Source organism: Ammospiza caudacuta, chromosome 9 (genome assembly GCF_027887145.1).
Source record: "Ammospiza caudacuta isolate bAmmCau1 chromosome 9, bAmmCau1.pri, whole genome shotgun sequence".
In the NCBI taxonomy this organism is placed as follows: Eukaryota; Metazoa; Chordata; class Aves; order Passeriformes; family Passerellidae; genus Ammospiza; species Ammospiza caudacuta.
The window spans coordinates 21,374,768-21,396,972 of NC_080601.1; the positions used below are offsets into that span (position 1 = coordinate 21,374,768).

Below are 22,205 nucleotides of genomic sequence, written 5' to 3' on the forward strand. Positions count from 1 at the left end.
CTGCAATGCAATTCTTGTTTTGAGACCCTGAGTCAACAGAGGAGAGTGAAGAATTTCAGATCTCTGGGGAATTAGAGGGAGCATCCTCTGAGACCCCGAAGGATGGATTTTACAGGGGAGAGACTACATTTAGCCTGGCTTATTTTTATGACATGGTGAACTTGTCAACAGCTTTGAGTTATGTAGTGACTCCCAAAGTCAGCAGGGAGAATTATTTTGACCCTTGTGTGGTCCTATTAGCTGTTTAAGGCTTGTGATGAGTAGAGCAAATGTTTCACTAGGGGGTCATGGCACCCACAAATCAACGTATGTATATTTGCATAACATCCACACAAGACTGGCCCAGTTTAGTCCCATGTGAAGCATTTTATAATGCTCTCCCCTGCTCTCTAACTTAACCAGAAATCCAAAATAAACCTGGATGGTTTTAGTGAGAGAGTATGCCCCTGTGGAAAGGGAAGAACCTAACTTGATCACTCTGTAACCAACAGCCTAATCCAACCACACTTCAAGTAATGCCAGGAATGCTGATCCTGTTACATCCCTTTAAGATACCCTCTCTGAGTTCCAAATGTGTCTTGGAGGCCTTACAAAGGCCACTGGGGCAGGACTCTGTAAAATGCACAGTGAGTGTGAGCGGACTGTATTTTAAAGGGTAAGTGTTCATGGTACTGCTTTTGTACTTCGGAGTTCCCACGTTCATGAGCCATGTGTTGCTCAAACTGGGGGTGCAACACAACTGCTCAATAGAATTCCCTCTGGTTTACACTGTGTAAATTGTATATGCTAGTCTTTTTTAGGACAAAGAGTGAAGATGATATTTTTCTGTACTGGACATGAACTCTACACCTGTGTGTGTACTGGTTTCCAGAAACATAGCCTATCGTTATTAAGTTTCAAATGCTTAGCAGGAGACTTAAGCAAAGCTTAGGAATTGTAGACCATGTGCTAGAATTCCTCCTGGCTTTCATGTTTATGCATTCAAAGCCCTTCTCTTGGACACACACTTTTCTCTAAGCAAAGAATAAAATAAATAATGTGTCAACCATAGTGCTTTTCCTGTATGTACACTATTAAATGGTCCACGATTGAATAAGCAGCAAAATTATTCATAAGCATGAGAGGTGGTTGACAAGAAAACACTACTGCCAATTCAATAAAATGGTAATGATCATAGAGAATTCTGGTGTTTTATTTAGATCTTTGAAGCTACTTTAAGCCTTGCTTTGTAGATTTCTAGTGTGGTCCAATACAGAACACAGGAGTAAAAAGTAGCAGTTAGTTGTTCCTGCAGTAGTTTTGCAATCTAGGCTGTACAGATATCCTTACACTTCATGAAGTGAAGTGACTGACTCTGAGCTGGCCCCTTAGGATTTGTTTTACTCTTGAAGGGAAGAGCCTCTCTTACCACCAGTATCACATCAGTAAGCCTGTTTACTTTGACAGATGAAAAGTCTCTTCAATCTGTGTACTGGTTTTGGCTGATATAGAGTAAATTTTCCGCATTGTAGAAGAAAATCATATTTGGATTTGTGCTGGGAGCAGTGTTGATAATTCAGGGATATTTAGATACTGCTGAGCAGTGCTTATACAGGGTGAAGGCCTTTTCTGTCTCTCAAACTGTTCCATCAGGACCGTGGGGAGGCTTGGGGGAAACCTTGGGAGGGAACACAGCCAGGACAGCTGATCCCCAGTGGCCAAAGGCACGTTCCACAGCAAACTGTGTCACACTGGGCATATGAACCTGGGGGAATAAGAGGCCGGGGCATTCCCAGAGATGACGTTTGTTTTCATAAGTCATGGTTACATGTGATGGAGCCATGGAGATGGCTAAATGCTGGCCTGCCAACGGGAAGTAGTGAGTGAATTCCTTGGTTTGTTTTGCTTGCGTGCACGTCCTATGCTTTATCTGTTAGACTACCTTAACCCACAAGTTTTCTCACTTTTCCTCCTGTAATTCCTTCATCACTATGCAGGGACAGTGCCTAAGGGGCTGTGTTGGGCTCATTTACCAGCTGGGGCTAAACCATGATAATCCAGTTGTCACTTGTCTCAGTTTGGTCTCTAGATGTTGACAAGAACAAGTCCATGGTCTTCAGATAATGACATACGTTCTGGTTCAGTGCAGTTGAAATGAAACTTTTGTTTCCTCAGAACCTTTGACTCTTATTTTCAAGTGAATTCCCCTGCTTTTTGTTGATCTGGGTTGTTGCTTTTTTTTAAGTTTTAATATCAAGTTGCACTTTGAGAAGCAAAAATGTGGAAATGACATGTTTATTACTTTAAAAAGTATTAAAATGGCAATCCACTCTTTAAGAATGACGTTGGTTTCAAAGTGGATTGTGCAACAAACGTCTTTGACATGGAGACTGAGAGAGTTTTGTTTTTAAGTCAGTGTTTTCTGAATGCTTCAGAAAAGCATGAGCTTTTGAGAATAAAGTTTTAGAATAGAATAGAATCAGGCAGGCTTAATGGTACCTGTCATTAGCGCTCTATAGTTTTACAATGGCATGAGGCTGCGAATACAAGCTGAGCAGTGTGGCTTGACTCAGAACAGCACTAACCTAATCAACGACACTCTGATTTTGGAATTATTTGGTCAATGATGAAACTTCAGCCTTCTAGCCTTGGTGTTCTCTCTTTCTGTGTGGTGGGAGCAGGGAGCACAGATGTTAATGTGCTGACTTTCTCTTATTGTCCTGAAGTAGGCTGTTTCAATCAAATGTTTGTTCCATACAGGAAACACTCAGGAGGGGAAAAGACAATGCTCCAAAAGTGGCAGGTAAGCGAAATCTTGGCTGCACATATTTAAGCAAAGAATTCCACCACACAGATACGTCTGCACACAGATGTGTGTGTGTGTACACGTGTATCTCAAGGCCTAAGCTGTTCCCTCATTGCTGGAGGTGAGGTTGTTGGCAAGAGGAGCACAGTATTTACATCTGGTTATTGCAGAGATTTTGCTCGTCCTGCTATGAAACATATGGTGCTACTGTCTGGCAGATTAAGTGTGATTTTATGCACATTTTTAAATTGAGACCAAAGAGAGCCACCTAGTTGAATGCCTGTTCACAGATCATCTATACAACTAAATGACTGCACTGATGTTTTGCTGAGCTGGGAGACGTTTACTTTTCTGTAGCCATGATCTTGGTGACTCAAGGCAAATGAAGAAATCCATACCCTTTTGCTTATATGTAGCACTTTGTGCAGCCTTTTCTGTATAGGCAGTTGTCCAGGATTTTCCAATATCCAGTCTGCATGCATTTGGCTCACTTTTAAATCAAGAAAAAATGCTCTGTTATGCAAATACAGCATAAAAGCACTGTGTGATTATAGACAAATGCAAATGGCCTGTCTGAAGAAGAGACGGAATGAAGACAGGTTCTGTGGAAGGGACTGTTGTGTAAGAGGTATTGTGTTGATCTGAATGGGAGAGGATGATTGATTTCACTATTTTACATAGTTCTTGTCCTCGTGGACCTGGGAGCCACAGGCCTCCGAGGGTGCTTTTGCATGGTTTTTTAGGGGCAGAGTCTGGAGATTTTAATGCTTGTTTCCCTTCCCTGCAGAAGAGGGAGATCAGCAACTTTGATTACCTCATGTACCTGAACACTCTGGCTGGCCGCAGCTACAATGATTACATGCAGTATCCTGTGTTTCCATGGGTCCTTGCTGACTACGACTCTGAGGTCAGTGCTGGCTGCAGAATTCCATATTTTCTATGGTAGTAACTGCACAAAGGGTTGGTGAATGATGCCATTGAAGCAGAGGGGTCTAGACCAAAGGTTTAAAATTTGAAGTAGTTAGTTTGAACTGTACTGATTCCATAAGATTAACTTTATCTTCAAGTCAGCAGACTGAGGATCACGTTCCATGGATGAACATCTGTTTAATACAGACCTAGATAAGGACATGCTGCATCAGCTCAGCAGATAGGCATGGACAGGTTTCTGTGAACACAGAGGAATAGTTTTGGATAGAAAAGCCTTAAGAGTAATTTAGAACCTGCCAGGTCCTTTATTTGTGAAGTTCCAGAGGAGGGTAAACCTGTAACCTTCTTGCATGAGTGAAACTTCCAACACAGCCTTGCCACCTCCCAGTGTCACTGGGATAGTTATGATGTCTAAGATCTTAAAATCTGCATCTCTGCTGTGTTTCTTTTCAGACTCTAAACCTCACTGATCCTCATACATTTCGAGACCTGACAAAGCCCATGGGAGCACAGACTGTGGAGAGGAAACAAAAGTTCATCCAGCGCTTCCATGAAGTGGAAAAAAGTGAGGGTGAGTGTTTTAGGAGGCTAATAGACAACAGAGGCTTGAGTCCTGTCAGAGCACTCAAAAACTTTGCAGATCTGTGGCTAAGAGAAACACCATGCCAAGGAGAGCCTTTCTCACTGCTGTATACAAACTGACAATTCAAAGAGAAATGTCTCTTTGAAATAAATGCAATTACTGCCTTATGTGCCTTGTACTGCTGCATTCTATTCTCTTCCCTTTGACAGGAAAAAGCAATGTTCCCTGGAAAAATTGTGCTCTTACAGTTTTTCTGTAACAAAACAAAGCTGCACACATTGGTCTTATTTGTTAGCTAAGCTACATGTAGGAGGCTGCTGCACGCAGGTTAACAGCTACCTTAAGGAAAGGAAACAGAGTGTTGAGGCTGTTGACCTCTGGAGACCAAGTGGCACTACTAGAGAATGGGATGTTTTTAAAAGTTAAAGGCCTTGTTCTTCAGAAAATGAAACGTGGAAGTCAAAAAATGAACATAATTCAGTAGTAACTGTGCACATTCAGTGCATGTAGTCAGTGCAAGGGGTGCTGAAGCTCACAGGTCTTTGAACACATCTGCTTAAAATACCCATTCCCTGTTTAGTTGTGTTGTGGTAACTGGATGCTATGGGCTTGAAATGGTGGGGGTTTTTTACTGGAATCTGATTTGTGTGCAATTTCCAGGAGACCTGTCAGCCCAGTGCCATTACTGTACTCACTACTCATCAGCAATTATAGTGGCATCTTACCTGGTGCGAATGGAGCCATTTACCCAGACCTTCTGTTCTCTGCAGGTAAGGGGGCAAGATAACTTCCCTCCTGCTCCTTGTTATGAACCATGCAGTGAGTTACTGTGGCTGTATAATGAAGGAGGATTATTCTCCTGACAATTGATGTACTCTATATGTCGACTTGGGGTTTATTTGGGGCAGCATTTATGCCATGAAAGTTGAATTCAGTGAAAACAGCTTAAGGAGACTATGGCTGATGCAAGGGAGAAGGATTATTTAGCTTTGTGAGAGCTGAGGCACGTGAACAAATAGATGTTTTATTGCTTGTCTGATCATAAGCTTCTGGCTTTGGGGCACATGAGACTTGGTATGATATTCTGTAAGATGAGGTCTTCTAAGCCCAAGTACAGCCATGCAGCTACTGGCAAGTACTAGGAGCTTGTTGTAGTGACATAAAGAACATTCCTGGGCCAGGTGAGGACATATAGGTTCTGGTAGGTATGAAATTATAGGGATCGTGGGATCGACTTCCTGAAGAAGTGCCAAGCTGATTTCACCATGGAATTGAATTTATGGAAATTGGATGTTGTGTGTACCTTTCCCACCTCCCCAGCATACAGGGGCACCAAATTTCCTGATTGCCCTTTTCAGCAGGCAGTTGGTAATGTTCAAGCAAATACACTTGGGCTGTAGCAGAGAGTTGTTACTGTCTTCTCTGTAATTTGTTGTGTTATAACAGGGTCTACCAGGAGGACCAATCCTCCAAGTTATATTTTTAGAGAGTATCTTGCTGAAATCTACCTAGCCTTATGGAGAAATACAGGAAGATAGCTTGGCCAGAATATTTCACACTTGGAAAGTGCTGTATGCATAGTGTAGGATGGCCATGTCTCCTGCAGCTTTCCACGTTGCTTTGCTGTTGTGGTTTGGTTTTTTTCCAGTGAAGTAATACAAATAAAGTGCTGTGTTAATTAAGTAATAAGCCCTATGATATTGGCTGTTACCAGTAGTAGCTGATGGGTTAGTGAACCACCTGAGGCAATAGTTGCCATCACACTCTGTGAGCCATATGTTAGCTGCAGACATGAATGACTGTGGAGCAGTTATTTCTTGTTGTAAACAACAAAGGCTGCTGGATCTCCCTGGCACACTTTTCATGCATAATGAGTTCACAGTCTGAGTGAATGCTTTGTGGCTGTGTTTGTGTGAGCAGCAGGTAACCAGCAGTTTTGTAAGCATAATTATCTTCAAAGGCTATTGAGATCTCAAACACGCAAAAAATGTTCTGGGTGTGAACCCACTAAAAGAAACTGCTGAACTCCTTCTCTTCTTATTCTTTTGCTTTTATGTTGGTGCATGTTCTGCTGAGCTCAGTGTTGTCATGTTCCCCAGGTGACTGGTCCTGTGGTAGCTCAGGAATTGCTAACTGTGAGATGCTTTCAGGCAAACAGCAGATCTGAGAACTGTGTGATCAAGTCAATGTCAGGTTGCAAAAAGAGAACTCCCACACTTAAACCCTTGGAAGGGTGCTGCTGCCTTTGGGAGCTTTGAAAGTTTCTCGGATTCTTAAAAAGTGAAAAAGCTACATATATATCTGCAAGTGGGTGGTCTGAATACATGACAAGGACATGCAACAATTTGGGTGCACTCTCTGTGGAAACTTTATGTTGGCATAACATTTTGTCTCTCGAGTCAAACAGTTGATTTGCACCTAACCACAGAAGCATTGAAGTGAGGAAGCATTGCCTTCAGTAGTGGGACTGTACAGGAGAAACCTTATTTCACTTTTTTTTAAATGTATTGAAATCTGACTCTGGATAAAAGTTTGCATGTGCTGTTCATATTGTACTGGAATGGAGGAAAAATTGGCTTTTCAAACAGGTATTGGTTGGTACCTCCTGGGATTCTTTTCAAGAATTGGTCTCAGCACCACAAAAGAGCAGTAAGGTTTCCATGTCCAGTGTCTTTATTGGAAAGGCATTCTAGAACCTGCCCTCAATACTGAAATTTGCTTTTGATCAATTCAACTCTTTTATCCCCTTTTATTCTTATCCCACTCTTGCATTTCAGCTATCAGGTTGACTTTTCCTGACATTTCCCTCTCAAAAGTACTTATAGAGAGCAGGGTCTTTACTCCTCATGGTGTTACTGACCCTTGAGCAGTCACCACCAGCAGGGAACAACAACTCAGCATCTCTGGGCAAGTCTTTGCACCTTCATAAGCAGCTCTTAGAAACACTGAGGTCTTTGGGTCTTGAGCAGCACCAAGGTGATGGATGCTTAGTGTTACGAATTTGTGGAGTTCTGACTTCTCTCTAGAGACCATTTTGCCTACTTGCTTTGTATATATCCTGCTGGACTGTAGTTTTAAAAAGCATATTTTTCCAGTATTTTTGATGTCAGTAAGGCCTCTACTGAAAGGAAAGAAAACAGACTTACTCTGTCTAGCTGTAGAAAAGTCATAAGAGTTCGTTGTCTTGCAATCTAAAAGCATAAAGCAATTCTTGATTCTCTTTTTCCCTTTCAGTGCAGTTTTTGCATTCATAGAGAGAGAAAACTCATTAATTCTGATATAAATATATGCAAATAAATTTATTAATATAGGAAATGGGAAAATCAGTTATTGCTTCCTTTATAAATAATACAGGCTTAAGTTTTAAAGATATTACTTTTCCCTAAAATGAATTAGACAGCCAGGGAAAAAATCACATTTTTTCATGGTGGTAATATCTTTAACCAGATTTGTCGCGCTAACAGCATTTCCTATGTATATATTATTTTTATTTAATACAGGTAATCTTTTTATTACAAATCATATTGTTTCTCAGGAGATTACCACCAGCTCTCATAAAAGCTGCAAAAAAAGATGAAAAAGCATCAATCACCACCAGACACAGCACACTGTGTGCAGATTAAATATACGAAGCCCTTTAATATGCTTCAATGAGATACTTGTTAGCTGTTGATTTATTTATAGTCCTCCTTCTACTCTGTTTTAATTTCAATTTGAATTTGACTCCAAGGGTCCCTGCCTAATAATGATCAAGAGCAAGATGACCTTGTGCACCAGATTAACTCCAGATAGGCTTGCTCATGTGATTAGCCACTTTTTCACTCTGTCCCTTGAATGGGTGTGGGAAGGCTTCACAATTGTCACTGGTATAAGGAAGAAGGACGAGGAGCTAAAGCAGAACTGTGCTGTCATTTAAAGATGAGGCTGGACCAGAAGCCTGACCAGAATTCACCTTAGGGGAAAGAGGGGTGGGATCTTTCCATCTGGAATATATGTTGAGTTTTGGTGTGAGTCTATCTCAAAAAACAAGCAAGGAGTGGGGCTTCAGCACTTGGGATTTATTGACTACTGTCTTCTGATAACTGTTTCATGAGAATATTTTCTCCCTAAAAAAAGATATGGCAAAAATTACTTCTTCACTTGCAGTTGCCAGACTGAGCAGAGCAGATCTAAAGGAGTTGAAACCTAAGTGTGCAAGTATGCAGGGGGAGCCAAAAGGGCAGTGATTCTTGCAAAATTGGCAAATATGTTTTTAATGCAGCAGAATGCTCACCCTGAAGTCCTTTTGTCTGTCTCCATTTCACAGGGTGGGAGTTTTGATGTTGCAGACCGGATGTTTCACAGTGTCAAGAGCACGTGGGAATCAGCATCAAGGGACAACATGAGTGATGTCAGGGAGCTCATCCCTGAGTTCTTTTACTTGCCAGAGTTCCTAACCAATGCAAATCACTTTGAACTTGGTAAGTTCTAGAAGGGACATAAGTGTTCTTCCAGCATCCTACCAAAAGGAGAGATCCAGATCATATGTTAAGAGTTGGTCTCTGGACAGGATGAGTCTTTCTAACCACGAGATCAGTTTTTATTCAATAACACTACAATAACACTACAAATAACACTACAACAATACAAGCTTCTAAAACTGAATTATGTCAGAAGAACCAAGTTTCCAGCCCAGGAAAAGAAGCAACTAGTTCCTATTAATTTCTGGGCAAAAGAATTGCATGTTTTGTCACACAAAAGTAGATTTTTATATAGCCAATCTAGTTGACTGCTTTTGAAAGTTTGGCCGTATTATGATATTTGTGTAATTATTGAAAATGTGTTCTTCTTTTGGAGATATGTCAATTGCTAAATGGTGTTGGTGAAAGGTTTTTGTTTTTTTCACTCTGCATGGGATCACAAGGTGATTAGTTTCCAAATGTCCTTATGCTCATCTTCAAAGGTTCTGCACAACTTACATGAACTTGATACATTTTCCCTATTCTCAAGCAGCATCACAGTCCCCTCTCAATGTACACTGTCTCTAGACCTTTCTGCGTCCATGATGAAGGCTCAGAGAGAATCCAGAAAAAACACTAGTGAGAAATAGGCATGGCAGTTCTGACTCACTTCATTTTACAGGACTTTCACACCATTTGCAATGCAAAGTTGCTTTCTTTAATAGACACTGGTTGGTTAACAATTAAGGCAGAGGAAAAATACCTGAAGAATCATCCTGAATTTGTGATAGCAAAGGCAATTTAACCCATTGAAATCTAGCTAATATTACATTTAAGGTATCAGTGAAATGAGGCATGCTAAAAGATAGTAATGTTTATATTTCTATATTTCTATATAAGAATAAGGGAAAAAAAATCTATTAGAAGTTTGTTGAAGGATAAGAAGAAATTAGCGTAGTTTCCTCCTGAGAGGAGACTAAGAAACAAAGTCTGGCTGAAATCAAAATACAGAGTGCAGGGACCCAAAGGGCACCAGAATCTTGCCAATAGAGAGCAAATATACAGGAAGATTTTAAAATAGGCAAAGCCAAGAACCCAAATCTGTTCACTGCTAAATTGTACAGAAACTTGTGGTCCCAGAGCTGAACCTCAATTTAGATTTGAATTCATCCAGTTGCACAACACTGCGCTCTGGATTAAGAACACATGCTCACCTTCTGAAAGGGATCAGGTTGCAAAGGACTTGAGAACAAAATCCTTCTCAGTGGCTGCTTTGGTCAGAATATTTGGCAGTAAGGCCTGCAGGATTATGTATAAAAAGAAAGTTGTGCAAACACATTTGTCTTGTCTGCATTTGCATTCTGTACTAAAATGGCTTGTGCTGAGGACATGCACATTTTTACTGTGTTAGTGACAATTACTGGAACATCTTCTCACTGCTTTGTCACTGGATCAGAAATCCCAGAACACTGGTTCTTCAGTCTTCTACGGCACTAAATTTGATGAACCTGAAACTGCATGTGGGAAAACCACCTCAATTTCCTTTGACTTCAGTGTTTTAGTAAAGCTGTTCCTATTTTCAACGTGTCCGATTCTTGTTTTGGATTCTCCCTTTGTAATTCCTGCAGGCTGCATGCAGGATGGAACAGTGCTGGGAGATGTGCAGCTTCCTCCTTGGGCAGATGGGGACCCCCATAAATTCATTTTTCTGCACAGACAGGTAGGTGAATATAAAGATTTGTGATAAATTGCTGTCTGGGTCCCACTTAAAATGAAGTTCTGAAGGCCAGAGTCACAAATTAAAACATTGGATCCAAATGCGTCCTGCCTTTCTGAAGTTGGTGTTGGTTCTGAACTTTGTATGACTGCTTCTCTGCCTAACAGTTCACCTTCAGTCAAGGCAAACTTTCCAGACCAGATGTGGATTATGTGTAGGTTTGTGGCATGAACATATCTCAGCCCACAAGTGTAAGAGAACATAATATAATGCACAGGAATTTATATGCATACAGTTCCATGTTGTTGGTAACAATCTGTATGTTTATTTAAATTATTACTTTCCATCTCTGAGTCACACCAGAACTAAAGGTTCTTTTTTATTTTGAGGGGTTGGGATGGGGGAAACCTAATGTAACTCTCTGCCCTTAATGGAGTCAGCCTTGGCAATTTGAAAGCAAATAGCTCTAAGGTCCTGAGACTTACTGCAATTAGTGCTATCTATTAATATTAGAAAGTCTTCCATGTGATGTCATCTGCTACATAAAAGTGAATGCAAGTGCAATTCTGTGTGAAGATTGTTGTGGTGAACTCAGACTTTGCAGCATAATATCTTGGTGTGAGTCTCTCTAGTGCTCCTGCATTACCCCATCAGATTTCTTAGGGTGAGCTGCATGTGTGAGTGCACACAGACTGTTGCTGTGTACAGTACAGCTGTGATGAATTTATGCTCTGTCTTGTGGCCTTTCCAAGGTGCTCAATGTCTGTTTCCCAGTTCCCCAAATAAGGGAAGGGCAACACTGTCCTTCCCTACCAGCTATGCTGCAGAAAAAAAAGCCATGTGTGACTGTAAGATGCTGCAATTTTACACAGATGCTTTTTAAAGAGAAACACAGGGAGACATCCTGTCTATTCTACGTGTTGTTTGCAGTATAAGCTGCTGAGCTCTTTACTGCTTGTGTAATGATGAACACTCCAAAGGCACTTGGATACAATGGAGAAATTTGCTTTTGCCTTGTGCTTTAGAGTAATGGTGCAGTTTGGAAATCAAACTACAGTTATCACTGCATAGCATGTTTTTGGTGCCACTGTAGAATGATCTCAGATTGTGTGAACTAGATTTGTTTTGGATGAAATGAAGGAAAAACTGCACTCCAGTTGTGTGCTCCACATGCTGGTAGCATTCAGCCTGCAGGAACAATCTGGATTTAGTTGGAAGTAAAACCCCCAGAGTGCATTTAATGTGGATACTGGGTGCTCTCTACCATTTGTTTACAGAACTGCTTCCACTGGGCTGTACTATTTAATAACATTGGCACAGCTGATAAATTAATTTAAATCTCAAATAGGAACAGCTTAGAAAATGAAAGATCATGTTTATAGACTTGTGTTAATAATTTGCCAGACCTGATCAGATTTCCTGTAGAGTCAGTGCAATATTGTCTCTTCAACCATAGCTGATACTAGGTACTACACAGGGGAGTGCAAGAAATCTTAATTAACCTGCCTGGAAGATTTTGTCTAACCCTGAAGTGAGGAGTCAGAGATCTTGAATTCTGAAACATGAGGGTTTCTGTCTCCTCTGATGATATCCACAAGGCTGGAGGTACCAATTACTGACATTGTGGCCATTTTTAAGAGGTTTCACAATGAGTTTGGTGCATAAAACAGATTGAGGTTGACACTGTTCTGAGGGGATATGAGAGTAAATAATTGTTCTTGACATAAAACTCTGAGCAGCTTCCTGTTTCATGCTTAATAAGTTAGGAATCTAGTCCACTAAATAAATGTATTTACTTCCTCCCTAAACCACAAGTTCTCCCTTCCTGGCTGGGTTTGCCATAGTGCTCAGTGAAATTCTGAGAGGCTGCACAGTTACAGCTCTGTTAGTTGCTCTGTTTTGCTTTGGCAGGAATGCCAGTCAAAATTTACAGTTTGTAATTCATGGACTAACTGCTTTTATTAATGAGTTCTGAGCCTGTTCAGGGACAGATTGTACACTGTGCTTGCTCTGTGAGCTGCCCTGTGATCATTATAGCTGTGGGCACGGTCATTTACACCAGCTGCACTGGGCAACTGCCTGCTCTGTGAAATGAGCCATTGTTCTGGATCCCATTAGTTTGTTTATTTCTGCTGTGCTTTGGGTGGGCTGGTCTGCTTGGAAGACCTTTCACTGAACATCAGGGATTACTCAGTCAAATGATTCGGAGAGAGGAAAGTGCTTTTAATAAAGCTTGACACTGCTGCTTGAATCACTGGGCAAGGCTGTTTGGGAAAACACACAAGTTTGGTGAGGCAGGTGTTGGTGGGAGCACTGGTATTTAGTGCAGCCTCATGAGTAAGGCTGGCTAACCTGGTGGTGGGCACAGGTTCAGCTTGAACTTGTGTCCCCTGCTTATGAACTTGCTGTCTGGGTATTCCAAGCTCAAGTTTTCCTATGTGAATGCATTGAGCTTTCTATGAAGCTCACATTTAGGTGGATATATTACCTTGTAGCATCTCTTCCGGTGTGTCCAGTAGTAATTGTTCATTCTGGTCCTATTAATCCACTTGCCAATTGCTGTGGGTGCCAAGATCTGTGGAATGCTTTCATTTTGCTTTGTGGAACCTACCTTTCTTGTCTCTGAGGATATTGCTTCTGGTGTCTGTTAAGTCAAACGTGGCACCCTGTCCTTCTGTTTCCTGTGGGGGTCCAGTTTAGTCTCTTTTAGTGTTTTATGAGAATGTGCTGACAATGGTGATAATGGAGAAGTGTGATGATTGACTTGCAGAGAATTTTTCTCCAGCAAGGACTGGAAAGCAGTAATGCATTTGTAAAGGACACAGTCTGGTGAACTCAGTAATTTTGTTTTGGTTCCAGGCACTGGAAAGTGACTATGTCAGTGCCCACCTTCATCGCTGGATCGATCTGATTTTTGGCCACAAGCAGCATGGCTCAGCTGCAGTGGAGGCAGTTAACACCTACCACCCTTACTTCTATGGAGACAAGACAGACCTCAACAACATTAAAGATCCTCTGATTAAGGGCACTATCCTGGGATTTATCAGCAACTTTGGACAGATACCAAAGCAGGTACCGCTTTATCATGAGAAGAGAGGACATAATCTATTTTGATCTTACAGTGTTTTTACTGCATACCAGTAATAGTAACTTAAATGAGAAACACAATCTGATGTAAATATTCTGAAAGATGAGCTGTAGGCTTTTCCAAGCTGGGTACTACCTCAGTATGCACCCCCACTTCTCAACCATGCTGCTCCTGTTGTATCCCATACAGCTGCAGCATCAGCTCTGGGTTCTGCTCCTTCAGTACAGCCACACAAGTTATCACTAGTCTGGGAATGGGTATAGTCAATTAAACCTCAGCTCAAAGTCTCACCTGTGTTTTCTTTCTCATCCAATTGTTGGGATTAACTTTCTGTCTCTCTGAGGGGTGGAGGGATGTAGTCTGATGAAAAAGCAGTATGTGTAAGGTTTTATTTTAATTAAGAGGTTTATGTATGGTGGTCCTGGAGTCTGTGATTAAGGATTTAAACAGGTCTGCATGGTCTTGCAAATAGAGATTTATTTTTCCATGACATTCCTTTGTTCTAGCTCTTCACGAAGCCACATCCATCTAGGAATGCTCAAGGGAAAGGTTCAGCAGGAAGAGAGTCTGGGCTGTTCCTTCACTCAAGTGGAATTCTGCCTCCTCTTGTGAGCAGTCTGCAAAATCTGAAGCTCTCACCAGTTACCATAAAAGGTACCTCAGTGGCTGTGTTCCATTTTCTGAGCTACCAGGTAACATTTTTTGGAAAGGATTAATCTGGATTTTCAAGATCATGAAAGTAGTCTCACAGCTTTGTATGGGTTGGTTCAATCAAGATCCCTTCTGCCAATTGTGATTTTTGTATCCTTGTATTAGGAGTCGGCGCTGAAAACTTCTTCAAACTTATATTGTAGAGTTTGAAACAACTTTTCTTTTAAGTCACCCTCTCCACATGTATTTATGCTGTCCACTGGAGAGGAGTGTTCCCACTGTTTTGTGTGGAATTGCAGTTTCAGAGTGGATTTCTGTCTGTGGGCCTGGGCAAAGCACTGAGCCCACATGTGAGACTTGTCAGTCTCACCACACAAGCTGTGCAAGGAGAAAACATAAGCACTCTAAACCCAAAAGAATTAAATATTTTCTCTGTCTTGCCAGACTATCCCAAGGGAGCTATTGGGCACATTGTTCATACAGAGAAAGGCATTCTGGCTGTCGAAAAAAATAAAATTTTGATTCCTCCTCTTTGGAGTAAAATATTCTGCTGGGGATTTGAGGACTTCACCTGCTGCTTTGGCACCTATGGATCTGAGAAGGTAAATAAGAAAAACTCTAAGAATTCAAGAAATGAGTTATATGTTTTGGTCTTTGACTGGTTTGGGCACCCATTTCAGAGGCTGTTGGGGAGCTGATTTCAGAGGATGCTGTACAGGACTTTCTCACTGTCAACCTTCTTGAAGAATCTCAAGCTGGATATCCAAGATAGTGTAAAATGATTTTAAACTGCTCAAAAACATGGCATTTGCCTCCAAATTATCCCAAGTTTTCCATCTAGTGATTGTGTTGTCCATAGGTCATAAGGACAATACAAGGTCTCCTGGTCACTGATTAGAAATTTCATTGTGCAGAAATTTCTGCTGGAATTAAGGCAGACCCATCTGTCAATTCCCCTCAGGCTCTAGCATAGCCCAGTGCATTCATTCAAAATAATGAAGTTAATACTCTTAATTCTTTGCTGTTAAAAATAAATGGTCTATATCATCACACTGCTTGTTAGGGCACTTGACAGATCTAGTTTCTTCCTCTGCCATAAATACACTGATTTTTGGATGTATTTGGGACAATGCTATGCAAAGAATTCTGAGTTAGCTTAGTTACCAGAATAGCATAACATGTAATTCAGCAAGATACTGACTTGGATATTTGTGCAAGTGGCATTCATTATGTTTTTACAGACATACCCAAAGTCTATGGAAATGAAAAAGCCATGAGATATATTTTAATTTCTGCTCCCTGTCTAATAAAATCAGTGCTTAGCAGTTCATAGTGTTGCTGCAGGCATCAATTATTCAGTTTGTCCCTTCAAAACTCAGGGTGCTGCTGAGCATAGTGAGTGTGATTGCACAGTCATTGTGAGTAATAGTTGAGAGTCCAACGTGAATTTTCTCTGGTCAGCAGTGCCAGTGGACATGAGCTTATAAAAAACTTTAGTCCTTGTTGTAGGTAGGTAAAGGTTTGCTCTGTCTGTGGCAGGGGTTTGTATCTGTGCCATCCAACTCCACCAGAATCATTGGCACCAGAGTGTTGTCCCAGCTGTGTGGGGCAGAGCTAATGCAGAATGTGCAGGAGGACGCTTGTGCTGTGATTGGGGCAGTGTGTAATAGACCTGACTCTGCTTTAGACTGATTTGGGTGCTGCTAACAGAGCACAGAATGGAATTTAGTGCTTTGTCTTTTGGCTTTTCAATCCAAATAAGGGAGGGTTTGAGGGCCTGGCAGAAACCCTGTTGGCAGTGGCCATCACAGCCTGAGACTTCTTTTTCATCTACATGGAATGTTTGCCTTCTGTTACAATGTGGTTGGCAGAATGAGCTTTGCTGAAGTTGTGAAAGAAATCGGGACCCAGATCTCCTAAGACATGAGATACTGAGCTTTGGTCAGCATTCCTGTTTGGTCCCTGCAAGATGGCTGCATGCAGGTCCACATGTTCACAGCTGGGCTCTCATAGAGACTGGTTATGATGAGACTTTCTTTCTTATGTTTAAAATATGGAGGGTCTGTTTTGAAAATTGAATCTGTCATTTCAAAATTGGATGTGTCATAAATACGTAGTATCACCCAATGAGAATTTGACTTAAAGATGCTTTCTTGTACAGAATGTGACTACATTTGAGTGCATGGCAGACTGGGGAAAATGCCTCTGTGCAGTGTGTCCTTCAGCAACTACCATCATCACATCTGGAACAAGCTCAGCTGTGTGTGTCTGGGAATTCTCCTTGGTCAAGGACAAAGTGAAATGTCTAAACCTGAGACAGGTAAATACTCTGGCTTTTCTGCTATGGAAACTTGATGAAACCCAGAAAATAAGGTTTTTATCTCTCAGATGATTGTCAGAAGAACCACCTTTGTTGAACAAGAAGGCAGGAAAAAGGCAGTAATAAGCATGTGACCGCCCGTATCAGGGCAGGAGCTGATAATATGCCTTGTACCAACAGCTCGTCACTATGAGTGCCACTTGGTGGATTTTTTCCCTTTAGTAGCATTTTCAAAGTTCATCATGATAAAAGAAATAATGAAGATAAGGCATATTTTCCTCTCTTGAAGTGCAGCCCTTGGGTTATTTTCAGAAACAAGTATCACCTAGAGATGCTTATAATTTGTTCTGGGCTGCTACAGCAATGGACAGGATCTCTAAAATATCCTGCAAACTTAGCTGGTGGAGATGAAGCCTCAGCCAGGCAAAGTTCTTGATTCTTTTTTCTCAGCCTTAATTCAGAACATAAAAGATGTATCTGTCACTCTGTGTGAGAGGTATGCATCCAATAAGAATGCTATAGTTTTTGACCTCATTATCCAAAGCCTTGAAGTGATTGTTGATTTAGAGCTCTTCTATAGTCACCAACCACCTGTATACATGCTATTTCATTTACAAAATTGAATTCTCATGCAACATTTGTGTGGTTCAGCTATGATGAGTTCTCAGCTTTACAAGGAGAACTAGAGTATGCCACTATCATATCTGGAAGGTAGCATGGGGCCATTCTTCCCGAAAGAAATGAAGATACTCTTGATTAAAAAACTCTGCTACTTTTAGGAAGACAAAGGGTTCATTGATCACCAAGGTCTCCAAGTGTTAGAAGCTTCTTCTGTTTGTTTGTTCTGGAGAGGTATTCAGATATTTCAATGTTCTTCCTACCTTAAGCCAAAACATATTTTATTTATCATTAAATGAAGTGAAAATTTCTTTGTCTGCTGGAATGCCAGAGAAGTATTTAGATCTTCATTTCCAGAAATTCCTGTTGTAATTTGTGTTGAAATTAGGGGGGGAAACTGTTTTAGAGCAGCCTCTCTTTTGAGGTTTATGATGTTAAATGCTGTAGAAGATAGAAATATGAGACAAGATCTAATGACCTTTTAATTCAGCTGGTTACTATTCCAAAGGAGGACATGAATATAGAAATGGAAGAAATAGCATCAGAGAAAATCATAAGCAATAATTTTCATCAGCATCTAAACAGTTTGGGGGTCAGTCTGAGTTTCAGGCAACCCAAGATGCTGTCTTTTATCTGCATTACAATGTCTTTCTCTTTAACAATCTAAAATCAGTTTTGCTGATGTGTTCCACTGTGATTAATTTGGTATTACCTAAAATCCACAAAGTGGTATGAGATCATGCAATTACAAATTTTGTATTTTTTCGTTTACTTTGCCAGCAGAGGTTTTTTTCCTTTTTATGACTGTCTGGACTGGATGTAAACTTGAACTATGGTTCTAAATGTCTTCCAGTGAATTACTTTCTGCTTTCCTGTAATTCACTGTTTCATGGTGGCTGCTTTTTCTGCTGAACAAAAAAATTTCCTGAGAGAGTGAGCTTTGCTTAAGAACAGCTTATGTGCCATAAAGTGGATGCTATTCACTTACCAGCTGTCTCATGGGACTGACACATTCTGGTTTGGAATGTAGTAAAGTACAGAAACTATATTTCTGCAGAAAAAGTAGCTTTTCCCTCTCTAGTGGGATCTGCTTGCACAGTTTTGTGGAACACTAAAGACTGAGCATAATTGCCTGAGTATTGATCCATGCAATTTACTAGCAGAGGGATCTGTGCGATCCAGTCGCCAGAATTTCTGGGCAGAACAAAACACTTGAGCAAGGTGTGCTCTCTGCCTCACAGACCTCTCAGGAAGGTGTGGAGCATATCTGCAGTGTGTCTGTGTCCTTGCCAGACAGTTAACTAGAATGGTCAAACTTGATTTAAGTTTTCACGGACTAAACATCCTTGCAGTGATCCTTGCATCCCTCTTTTTTGTCTTTTGATATTTGTGAAAATACCTTGGAGATTGGCCTCGAGATCTTTATGCAAATATGCTCCAGGAGATTTCCCATTAAGGAAAAATATGTCAATCTTTGCAGAGTGATAATGAAAATATGTAGGGAGTCAAAAGCATGAAACTTTTTTCATTAATGTGTACTGAGACTGCTGGGTTGAAGCTGATACTGTAATTGTGTGCAGATCTTGAGAGCATTGCATAAAACAATTGTTAGCAGCATACTTCAATCCATGCCTTCTCTCTGTGCTGTTAAATTGCCTAAAGCATGTTTCTTTTTTAAAGAAACTGTTTAAATAAAACTAAGTTTATCTGGACACTCCTTATGTCCCTAAACCTATAAAACAACAACAATAATAGAATATTGTGTAATGATGAAAGAGAAAGGCATTCCTACATGGCTTTAAAGCAAGAATGCTCCATAAATGCTGTTTCTCCTTTTAACCCATATTAGAAATGTATTAGTACTTGTTCAGATACACATGAAAATAGGACTCAGAAGGTTACTGAATTGCATCTTGATAAATTGTATTTCAAAAAGTTTTTTAAATATTGAGAAATTTCCAAGCATAAATATTAGTTAAAATTGCATGGACCAAAGTGATTTTTTTCTTTTTTTTCTTGCTGACCACAGAGCACTGTCTTAGAGTCTGAAGAGTAGGCCAGGGGGCCTGAATCACTGTGTAATTTGGGCAAATCTCTTGGACCCTCAGCTTTTTTCAGCTATGAGTTGAGGACAAGGATGCTTCTCTGTAATATCCTTTGGTATTTCCCCCTCATTCCCCCTTCAGTTCTCCAAAGAATGACTGGGTTGCTTGTTCTTACTAAGCAAATGAGGTATCCCCTGGTAAATCACCCACCATCTGCTGTGGTTAATTGGTTGGTTTTTCCCCACCAGGCTTTGTATGGACACACTCAGGCAGTGACCTGCCTTGCTGCATCTGTAGCCTACAGCATCTTTGTGAGTGGGTCTGATGACAGAACGTGCATCATCTGGGACCTGAACCAGCTGACGTTCATAAACCAGCTTCCTGCCCACGAGGAGAGCCTCCGCTCTGTTGCCATCAACAATTCAACAGTAAGATCTTCATTTATCATCTTTCTTCTGATGCATCCATGAACATTTCATGATAATGTAATGGGTGCTTTTCCCAACATAAAAACATCCTGAGAGTCTGATACATTGATTTTTTTTTCTTTCTACTGAGATTGCTAATAGTGTTTTTAATGATGAGAGCGAGCACTAAAAGCAACATCTTAGACTGAGCAGCTAAGTAGCTAAGAAGCATCTGTGGATAGATAGATAGCAGGATTAAACAACTTTAAGTTTATGGAGCATGAAGTACCTCCTGGATTTGGCTCACCCATAACCTTGTTGCCCCTGTTATTTAATTAATTCCTTCTGACATTCACGCAGCAGAGCCACATCTGAGCTGCACATTCATGCAGCTGAGACACGTTAGACTGCAGTCTGCCAGCTCAGGTGACAACTGCCTTACACCTTTGCAATGATATGTTGACTGTTTCCTTCCCTTTCTACTCCCAGGTGCAGGGAGAGCTCCTGATAGCAGTGGGTACAAATCTGTGGTGGGTGCCTGGCCAGAATTGCATGCATGTTGATAGGAAAATATTCTGTATTGGATTTTACTGCAAACACTCTGGATGGGATTTTTATTCTCCCAACCTTCTACATCCCAAAAATGTTGCTTTCGTATTTGTTTGGGGTTTTTTTTCTCTCTGCTAATACACTAAAACAGGATTTCAGCTGCTCAGACAATTCAAGGTTGAATCCAGTCCTGGATATTGTACAAAAGTAAAATTGAGTTCATAGCAGTAAGAAACCAGGCAGATATTCTCTACTCGGTCTGTGCCAAAGCAGTCATCTCCTATCAGAGCTTTATTAACCATGCAGCCTGATGGCTGGCAATTTGAGTTGTCTGTTCAGTGCCAGCTCAGCCCCAAGCCCTAGCAGTCCTGGTTAGTGTAAAGTGGCCAGTGGCCTCAGCAGGCCAGCTCAGAATATCCTGCTGGTCCCTTGTGAAGTGAGCTGAAGCCGTGCCAAGCACTCAGAAATGAAGGGAGGGCTGGCACAGAGCTGCTGGAGATCCCAAGGGAACAGAGCTCTCTCCATTCTGCACCAGCCAGTACAGCAGCCTTTTCAGGTATCTGCTCTCCTGGAACTGTCCAAAACTGAGACAGTCTGTGCCAGGAACAGTCTGGTGACTGATCCAAATGACTGATCTCCACTTTACTGAAGGGCAAGCTGTTTGGACAATAGTATATCAAAATTCATTTAATAGAGGAAAAACCTTAGAAAAGTATGACTGAAGCTTCAAGGAAAATAAAAAGGTCCATATCTTGTGGATTAAAAAATTCTTTTTGAAATTAGCAAAACAGAACACTTAATTCTGAAATGTAATTTTTGTTTAATTCTTCTCTCTATATTTATGTAAAGCTACCTGAAAATAGAAACAAAGTGTTTCCATTGTGCTACAGTGTTTTGATTGACACAAAATTACATGATTGGTAGCAAGGGGTTTTTCCTGAAAAATTAAGAATGGTTCAAAGCAAAATTTTGAAGAAAAAAAACAAACCACTGAAATAAGAACCCTATATAGCTCTTCATTACATGATTCTTGAAGTTGCGTTCCATCTATAGATCCAAACCCCATGGTATTTGTGTAGTGTAGGTGCAAAATAATAACTGTCCTGAAAAGTTCATAAACTAAGGAGGATTTTAAAAGCTTGCTGTAATTATTTAAGTTAGTTTTAAATCCCTGATCCAGACCTGAAAAGCACTGTAGATTATTGCCAAATGCCTGGACACCATGTACTCTCATGCAGATAACATAGCTGAAATTTAATCTCTTGAATTATTGGCAGCTCTGTTTTGAACATGCCATCATTTTTTATCTCCAGAATTCAGCCCAGCAGTGAGAAGAGCCCTGGCCCCAATTGAGGCAGAGGTGAAGTAAGGTGTTAGTTGACTTAAACCAGATGCATGCTGCTAATTTAAGGGCACACTTAAATGTGTCTTTAATGTGTCTACACTTAAATGTCTGTCCTTTCTCAGAATCAGATGACTTTGCTGTTGAGGTTCTATTTAGCTGATGCTTGCTATAGATCAAGAGTAGAAAAGTCATGTCGAATTTCAATTAATACCTTGATCAAAATGCACTTTTGATTAGATCACTTACAATTGCCACATCAGCTCTTGGTTCTTTGTGTTTCCCTGAAGACTAACCTGAGTATTTGCTCCTTACAAGCAGCCTCTGGTAAGGCTGCACCTGCGTGGAGTGGAGGGGAGAGGTGCAAAGGAGGTTTTCTGCATCACAAATGCAGGGCACTGGATGCAGAGCTGGCCATTGGTCCAATGCAGAACACGGTGCAGAAATGCGATGACAGTGAGCTCCCTGTGAGGGGCAGAGGAGGATTGTGGAATCACCAAAGGCTTCCTAGCTAAGCAGGTGAACACCACGTCCTTGTGTCAGGGAATGCTTATTTGTAAAACTTATAAGAGCACTAGTTCTGGCCCAGAACCTGTGCTAGGCACTGCTTGTGCACAGTCCCTGATGGTAGCTGGGTCAGACTGTCAGTCTGCTTTTTTTACTTAAAGCCTGGATTTTATGGAAAACAGAAAAGGAACATTTCATTAAATATTTTCATTTTAAAAATGTGG

General features: G+C 40.8%; 1 protein-coding gene across 1 annotated transcript in view; it reads left to right on the plus strand.

The window, feature by feature from the left end:
• Positions 1-22,205, plus strand: part of WDFY4 (WDFY family member 4) — a 112,280-nt gene that overhangs the window by 85,264 nt on the left and 4,811 nt on the right. Inside the window, exons 48-58 of the mRNA XM_058810186.1 lie at positions 2,740-2,782; positions 3,573-3,692; positions 4,169-4,286; positions 4,959-5,068; positions 8,605-8,758; positions 10,366-10,457; positions 13,314-13,526; positions 14,049-14,196; positions 14,638-14,795; positions 16,355-16,513; positions 19,425-19,604. Of these exons, the coding sequence (XP_058666169.1) occupies positions 2,740-2,782; positions 3,573-3,692; positions 4,169-4,286; positions 4,959-5,068; positions 8,605-8,758; positions 10,366-10,457; positions 13,314-13,526; positions 14,049-14,196; positions 14,638-14,795; positions 16,355-16,513; positions 19,425-19,604 (1,495 nt within the window). The remainder of the gene's footprint in view (positions 1-2,739; positions 2,783-3,572; positions 3,693-4,168; positions 4,287-4,958; positions 5,069-8,604; positions 8,759-10,365; positions 10,458-13,313; positions 13,527-14,048; positions 14,197-14,637; positions 14,796-16,354; positions 16,514-19,424; positions 19,605-22,205) is intronic.